At 46.0% G+C, this 8,770-nt stretch overlaps 1 protein-coding gene across 1 annotated transcript; it reads right to left on the bottom strand.

Annotated features, from left to right (window-relative positions):
* Positions 1-1,148: 1,148 nt before the first annotated feature.
* Ndufc2 (NADH:ubiquinone oxidoreductase subunit C2) lies at positions 1,149-8,499 on the bottom strand. The gene is made up of 3 exons (XM_021213633.2): positions 8,148-8,499; positions 1,935-2,078; positions 1,149-1,329 (listed from the first exon to the last, which is right to left on the bottom strand). Exons 1-3 carry the CDS (start codon positions 8,314-8,316, stop codon positions 1,280-1,282), a joined length of 363 nt encoding a protein of 120 aa, XP_021069292.1. The 5' UTR covers positions 8,317-8,499; the 3' UTR covers positions 1,149-1,279.
* Between the last annotated feature and the right edge of the window lie 271 nt (positions 8,500-8,770).

Below are 8,770 nucleotides of genomic sequence, written 5' to 3'. Positions count from 1 at the left end.
TACTAGAGGGATGGCTTAGTGGTTAAAAGCACTTGCTGCTCTTCCAGAGGACCCAAGTTGAATTTCTAGCAACCACATGGTGGCTCAAAAGCATCTGTAATGTGATCTGATGTCCTCTTCTGAACCACATGGCGACTCACAACCATCTATAATGTGATCTGATGTCTTCTTATGAAATTCAGGTATACCTGGAGAGCAGTCATATACATAAAATAAAATTTAAAGAGTATATACTGTGGGTCTGAGTTTCTGCCTCACTGCTGGGCTGTTGCAATGCCACCTATACACTGATTAGGGAGGCAAATCACAGGGGCACTAGGCTGTGTCTCTTCCTTGCTGCTGGAGTGTGTCACCAACACACTGCTCAGGGGAGGTGAAACGCAGTCTAAGTTTCTCCTGGTGAGAAGCAGCAGGGGCTGGGATGGAGGCTGTGATTCTCAAACTCCTGTGTGCCCAGCCACCACTGGGGGTCTGGAGGAGCTGGGAACAGCAAAGGCAACCCTCCCTCCCTCCCTCGCTCCCACCCCGCGGTCCTTGGACAGTCCTTGCTTGTCCCTCCCACCCACCCGTGGTCCTTGGACAGTCCTTGCTTGTCTCTTTACTCTTTACTCATGGCAGTGAGGATGCATAAAACTTACACATTGTGAACTGGAGATTAAACACCTTTTGCAGGAGGGGATGCCCAGGAAGAGAAGCTCATGGCTAAACACTCAAGGCCTATCTAGATGCCTCATTAGCATGGAGAACTATACACTCTATGCTACAGTACCAGTTGCCATGGTCCTCTTAGTAAGGTGTTGTGGTCATGTGTTCCAGGACAGGGACCTGGTTGGGAGCTAGTCTGAACTCCTGCTGTTTTCATTTATGAGTATTACCAGGGTCCTGAACTTGCTGCCACCTTATCAGTTCTTCTGTCTGGCGGCAAGGTCCACGGCCCCACAATACTGCTCTTACAAGGACTGGGGTTCAGTTCCAAGCACACACACTGGGCAGCTCACACCCGCCAAGAAACTCCAAGGGCATCTGATATTCTTTTCTGGCTTTCTTGGATACTCAAGTGTACAAATCTGCACAAACCTGCATACGTGCTCGCACCCATGTGTACACACACAATTAAAATAAGCAGAACCAGGAAAGGAACAGAGGGCTCATAATAACCATTTTAATAACAGTGTTAACATATTAACCTAAACTTCACTGTCACAGAAAGATATCCCATAAAACTCAGAAAATATTCAGGTTCTGGTGAAGAGGAACAGGAACAAGCCTTTTGAAAACTTCAACGCACTGGATGGAATGGCTCAAGAATTTCAGCATAAGTTTTCTTCTCTGTGAAAGAATCATAAAATATTCATTTTAAAGTTATACTTTAACAATTCTATTTCTTGGGCTAGGGATGTGGCTCGGGAGCAGAACATGTCCTGAGTGTCTGAGCCCTGGGCTTAGGCTTCAGCATTCAAAACGTAAACAAATAAAGCGTAGGGTCAGGAGTTCTGCTCTTACAGAGTCTGTGGCTGCTCACAACCATCTGTGACTCCACTCCCAAGGGATACGACATTCTCTCCTGGCCTCTTCAAGCATATACACTGTATACAGATGCACATGCAGGTACACATCCATACACATAAAATAATAAGAACAACGATGATGATGATGATGATAAGTAAATAAATAAGCTATGCTGAAGGGGAAAGGCCCACAGGACCCATCTTACTGATGGAGACCTGCTGAATGCCCTTCTCCCCTAATCCATGCTGGCTCATCGCTACGGTGGGATGAGGCAGGGCCTTGGAATGTGACCAGGTCTGAGGATGGGGCCATTCATGTTCAAGTCCACACAAACAGCCAGCACCTGAGCCATGCGGACAGCATCACCCAGGGAAAAAGAGACACAGTAAACAGGCGGTTTTTCATTTTCAATTAACATGAGATACCTTTTTCAGGAAAATCTTCTGGATGTAATTTTATATAACCAAACATGTCATGGTCCTTCACAGCATACAAATAGTTTTGACGTTTTAAATAAAAATATCCAGCAAAGAAAAAGGACGTAACGAACAGAAGCTGGCGATGCAGACCTGGAATTACAAAACCCAAAGCAAACCATCAGTCAAAGTGCATGGAGAATTACGTTTATGTTACATCTTGGCTTCTTCTGGTATTCTTGCTAATGTTCTTTACCCCCCCCAAAGGACCCCCCTCCCCTCCCCTCCCCCAGGTCCACAGAGCCTAGGCTGGAACCTGCACTTCAGGTCTTGCCTCTCCGCACCTTTCTCCATCTTAGAGAGGAGCAGTGCTGTTCACCACAGAGTTGAGCAGACTTTCATTTTACAGCCTTTCCCACACTCAGACCCCGAGTTCCAGCTTCTCCCTCACGAGCGTTCCCCTTCCAGGCCAGAGCCACCCGCTCTGATCCGGCTTTCCGCTCACCCATTATCCCTCACCCTAACGTTCTCTGTGAAATACCATGTACCAGTGTGGTGAGAATTGTGGTTTCTTAAAAACCTTGAGTTATGTTTTTGTTTTAACCCCAGGTGTGGGATATGGGGCCGCTTCAGATTGTCCACAGCCGTTAACTATGACTGCCTTGTGCTTGGGGGGGGGGGGGAGGCGGGGCGGGGCATGATTTTTGATAGCTGCAGATAGTTTTAATTCTGGGGACTCTGGAGAGGGTATAATGCAAGAGCCCCAAAGGGTCTGTGGCAGCTGCTGCTCCCTCCTGCTGCTGCACTTGCTACTGATGGACTGCCAGGTTGCTGGACTGCTGGATATCCTGACAGCAGAAACTGGACTTGCCCCAGGGAATCCCATGTCCATAACCAGCATGAAGTAGTCTATAGAGGTCTATAGGGAAGGGATTAGGATACAATAAGGGTTGGAAGGAGGTAGACATAGTAAAAACCTAATAAAACAGTTTTTAAGACAAAAACCCACCAACACACTGGTTACTGCTGTGCCCAACAACTGCACCGTCATGCTATAGCTTCCGATATCAATACCTCTACAATGGTTTCCTAGTTTGTGGAGTTCACAGGGTGAACTCATTTCCTTTATAAGTTGTACCATAATTTGTTCCTGTCTCTACCATCAGGGCAAGCAACAGCTAATTCATCTGGCTATACCAATCAGTTTTTAACACCTAATGTACATTAAATTAATGAATGCCTTTGGGCAAGTAAATTTACTATCTCTAAAAACAGAAAATACATGATGGGTATTCATGGTGGCAAACACCAGAACTTGGGAGTCAGAGGCAGGTGGGTCTCTGTGAGTTCAAGGCCACCCTGGTCTACAGACCAAGTTCCAGGACAGCCAGAGCTACACAGAGAAACCCTGTCTCAAACAAACAACAACAACAACATACCTACTCAATCTTTCTCATTCTAGTATTATACAAACCAAGATAAAATGTATATAAAGGTGGTATGAAAAATGTGAAAAGCAATAAAAATAAGATATTCTTTTAAAAATATTTATTTTTATTTTATGTGTATGTAAAAGTGAAGTATATACTTATGTGCACCACATGTAAAAGTCTGTACAGGCCCAACTCCCCGTTGGACCCTCTGGAACTCAAGCTACAGGCATTTGTGAGCCATCAGTGAATACTGGAAATCAAACCACTGAGCCATCTCTCTATCCCTACACGACATTCTTCAGTCTGGAGCTGCAGCCACTAATTCCCCAAACTGGTTCTCTGAGCAGTGTCCCGTGCCCTCCACTGAGCCACCGAACTACACAAAGACCAGGCTCTACCGTGATCCCTGCGTCTCAGCAGAAGACACACATGATGAGGCCGGTCCCCACACTCTAAAGGCACGGCTTGGCCGTTCTCCAGGTTCCCGTTCCCTCAGCTTCCTTCTCTCTGTGTGTTTCCTCCACAACCACTTTCCCTTTCTTTCCTTTATTTGATGAACCTAAACATGGAAGCCATTATGCCATTTACATGCAGTGCATTAGCAATGTCACACTAAAAATCAACAAACATTTAATTTTAGACTTTATAACCAACCAACTTGAAGGAGTTGTCAGCCAGGGTTTTAAAACACAGATGACAGGGAATAGAATAACAAGACATTCTATTTAGTATTTTCTACAAACTTAAAAAAGATTGGTATAAATTTACATCACTGCCAAAATATTCCATTACTCTCTGCAGAATGCTAAGTATTCTCCAAGGCTACATCCAAAACCCACCATTCACTTCCTCTGCCACTCCCTCAAGTCTCCAAGAAGCATGGGTCACACTTGTTACTGTGCATCGTGGTTTACATGTGAGATGCCCTCCCCAGCACTTGGTACCCAGTTGGCGGCACTATTTTGGGAGCTGTAGAGCTTTAGGAGGTTGGCTCTACCTGGGTCACTGGTTTTGAGGGCCAGAGGTCTTATAACCTGACCCCAAGTCCTGTCCTATCTATGTTTCCTGATCTGTTCAGATGTGAGCAGCCCCGGGTAGGGTGACTACCCCTCCTCCCCTTTCTTCTTCTTCCTCTTCTCCTCTTCTTCTTCCTTGCCACACCCACCCCAGTACAGTCTACGTAACAAGTCCAAAAGCTTGATCTCAGTCCTGGGGCAAAAAAATTTCACGGACACTGGTCTCCTGGAGGTTCCCCACGGATACTTAGAATTACAGCTTAGTTACTCCCATATGCAGGAATTTACAATGGTCTAGGAAGAAGGTGGGTTGTGGTTTAAGGAGGAACTAGAGTACTGTATTATTCATGAAAAGGTTAGCAAGAGCAGAACTCCCCTTGTGCAAGTTTTTACAAGGCCCAGAGGAATAGCATAATTAGGTGCTTACTAAGGGACCCCTGGTGGTGGGTTATACAATAGACTAGAATTGTGACTAGGGTGCAAAATCCTCACAGCTGGCTCCTAGGATAGTTGACTTAGGATGGGGCCCCTTTTTATCTCAGTTGTAACCACTGTCTGGTTCCTGCCAGTCTTTATGTATGCATTTCTCTGTCTTGCGTAAAGAGTCATTATGCATCAGATGACGACCTCAATGTGTCTTGGCTGATGTGTCACCTAACTTCCATGTTTTCTTCTGTAATGACTATATAAGTCTAATGATTGCTTTGAAAGATTACATTCAGATTCAGCACTCTCTTGTGTTTTTATCTGTTTGTCACTGGCAAGGACTCCTGAGTCTGCCCATGGCACTTCCTCTTTCTTTTTTTCCTAGACAAGGTATCATCTTGTAGTCCTGGAACTCACTATGTAGCCCAGGCTGGCCTCAAACTCTGGCCTGTCTTGTCTCCAGAATGCAAGGATTGAAGGTATGAGCCACTAGGCCCAGCTGCTACATTTTCTTCCAAGTCCCTTAAAGAAATCCTTTTGTTTCCTTTGGCAGCTTTAGCCAGATATCCTATCACAGTGATGAGAAATCCAACTAATGCGGAAAACTGTTACGACTGACTTAAAAAAAAAAAAAAAACAACAAAACTGTTTCAAAATAAACTCCATTATGATTATGATTCACTTTCAGTAAATGTTTGATTTATATCTCTATTTAAAATATAACCAGCCATAGTGGTAACCAAGTTTAATTCCAACACTTGGGAGGCAGAGGCAGATGGATTCCTCTGAGTTCCACATCAGCCTAGTCTACATATTAAGATTTTTGTCTCAAATACAAACAAAATACAAACAAACAAAACAACAAAAAACTCCTATATACTGGGGGTTACTTAAAAACTTATTGACAGAAATATGCTGTGAGTAGAGAAGGTTTAAGAATACTGAGTTAGACCAACACAGTATGTGCTCAGGAAACACTGTAGAGGAAAACAGGCTCCAGCACGGCTATGCCCAAAGCAATAAGGATGATCAAGAAATTCTGACCTCTCATCCTGACTGCTGTCTAAACATTACTTCACTTCTTACAGAAATAGCTAGTTTCCTTGGAATTAAATCACTAGTCGGGGAGACATAGCATCAAACCCCATAGCATACACTCTTCTTTTTTGTGGAGAAAGGGTCTCACTAACTGTATAACCTGGCTGGCCTGGAACTCACACTGTAGACCAGGCAAAACAAACGAGAAGAGATCTGCCTGCCTCTGCCTCCCTAGTGCTAGGATTACAGGCGTGCACCACCATGCCAGGCACAAAGCATATGCCCTTCTCCAGCCCCTGGAAGCAATAAGGTGGTACTAAATGGCACAGTCCACATTGCAGCCCGTCTGTACTTCCTGTAGAACATTCTTCCTCACATTTGTACCTCTTTCACCCTCTCAAAGTGTCATCATGCCATCTCTATCAAAGCATGCAACTACTACTGCCAGACCAGCAGCACATTTATTTGTATTTCTGGCTGACTTGCTTCTAAAGGTCAGTTCTCCCTATACTCAGCATGTACACCCAATGTCTGGCAGAGGAAAGTTCAGTCAGTTCCTTCTCACTCTGCACCTTTTGTGTGTTATGTACCTTATCCATAGAACTCACTGAACTGTCACAACAAATACACAAAGATTCTCACTTGGTAGATGAGGAGACCGGCAGATTAACCACATGGCTTGCCAAAGTGACACAGGCAGGAAACAATGAAATAAAACCATGTAGTTCCCAAGCAACAAACTTGGGCATGACCAGACATACACGCGCACATGTGTGTGAGTGTGTGCACACACACACACACACACACAGAGAGAGAGAGAGAGAGAGAGAGAGAGAGAGAGAGAGAGAGAGAGAGAGAAAATTTCCAAGATATTGGCTTCCAATAGTATTTGGGGACCAGTGACCCTAGGATTTCATGGATGCTGACCTTCATGTCTAACACAGATGACTAGCTGGGATGAGTCCTAGTGACTGGAACCATTTCTTTTTTTTTATTTATTTACTTTTATTATTATTTTAAGATTTATTTATTATATGTAAGTAGCTGTCTTCAGACACTCCAGAAGAGGGCATCAGATCTCATTACGGATGGTTATGAGCCACCATGTGGTTGCTGGGATTTGAACTCCAGACCTTCGGAAGAGCAGTCGGGTGCTCTTACCCACTGAGCCATCTCACCAGCCCGACTGGAATCATTTCATTAGCTTTCTTGTACTGTGGTCCTTAGCTCCAACAGATGGTTTAGATTGCTGACAAACCTGAACCTAACCACTGAACTTCCTCAGTTCTTAAAAGTTTTAATGTCTTCCCCACCCAGAGAATAAACTGCCATCATCTGATAACCTCTGCGGCCCTATCACCCTAATCTTGCAACTAAATAATCAAATGCACCCACTTTCAGAAAGCTTGCGCCCCACCCCACCCCCCAGACCTACGAAGTTCTTTTAATTCTTGCCTGATATTCAAAGTTAAGTTCACATCTAGTGAGATGATAAAGACATTTGCCACCAAGTCTGACTTGGGGAGTTCAATCCCCAGGGCTCACGTGGTGTTGGGAGAGAGAACTAATTCCCTCAGGTTGTTATCTCCCCTCTACCCCGCCCTCCCCACACACACACACAAAGAAGAACTCTAACAAAGTCAGTTAGTCTGCTTCTACCTGTATCTTTGGAATTCTACAGTTCTTAGCACAGCTACTTTGTCAGCTATTCTCAATCGTGACCAGAAGTCAGTGACATACTACAGCATACAGCTTGCTAGTGTATTGATAATCTCCTATTCCAGAATAAGGGCAGTAGTAGCGTCTGGAGTTTGTCCAAAATAGTCCTCTCTCCAGACCTTATGAATCAAACCAGTATTTTAACAGTATATCTTTCTATGCACTCCAACTCTGAGAAGCTCTGGTTCTAAACACACACTAACACAAGCTCCGGTCTTTAACCAGCCCGTGGGCAAGCTGCTTTAACTCTGCTCAGGTCCCGTGCCCTCGTCAGTACAACACTTTCTCAGGTCTGAGAGAAATGGGCTGGGCGACCGTTTAGCACGAAGTATAGCGCGAACTGCGAGGAGCCCCTCTTGAGTCCTTCACTGACTTCACTGTGGGGTTTAGAAGACCCCGATGCGCTGCACTTGGTTTTCCCTAATGTGGCGACTCTCGGCGCTGAGAACCCGAGACGGGGTGCACGCCCTGGGCAAGCCAGCCGCCCCCAGCTAGGCAGGAAGGCCTCGAAGAGCACGGATCCCGGAGGCTGACCTCGGCGGGCAACCCTGCAGCTCCTCGTCCGGGCGGGAGAGCCCCGCAGCCCTCACCTGCTCGCAACACCGGCCGCATCCGCAGCATGTTGTCCATCAGGCCGGAGCAGTAGCCCAGGAAGCCGATGTAGACGAGCCGCGGGTCGTTCAGCTTGGGCGGGGGCAGGCTCCGGGCCTCGTCCGGCAGGAATTTTAAGGGCTCATGGCCCGGCCGGCCGTTCATCATATTGACGCGGGTTCCACGAGAGGTTTGACCTCGACTCCAACTTTAGGAAAAACAACGACTCCAAACGCCGTGACCGAGCTACCGTCCTCCTCAGCGCTCCGGGCTGAAGGGCACCGCGTACGGTGGTGCAGCACCCAGAAGCTTCCCTGTGCGCGCAGCCTTAGGAACTGCACTCGAGGTTCCGGGCTACTAAGTGGCCCACAACGCGTGAAGGCTTGCGCTGACATTGTGGTGAGGGTGTGGGGGGCCAGGGGTATAATAAATAACCCACAGTGGGCAAAGGCTAGAAAACATTGATATGTATGTATGCATGTATGTATGTATGTATGTATGTATGTATGTATGTATGTATTTTGCCCAGTTATCGCAATCGAAATGGTCTCTCACTCACTTGCCCCCAGCCCCATGGCTCTTCAGAAAAGATTATTTTAGTATCCAAAAATCAACACCTACA

The sequence above is a fragment of the Mus pahari genome, chromosome 1, assembly GCF_900095145.1.
Source record: "Mus pahari chromosome 1, PAHARI_EIJ_v1.1, whole genome shotgun sequence".
NCBI lineage: Eukaryota > Metazoa > Chordata > Mammalia > Rodentia > Muridae > Mus > Mus pahari.
The sequence above is the reverse complement of the archived record's forward strand: the minus strand, read 5'-3'. Positions and strand labels throughout refer to the sequence as shown.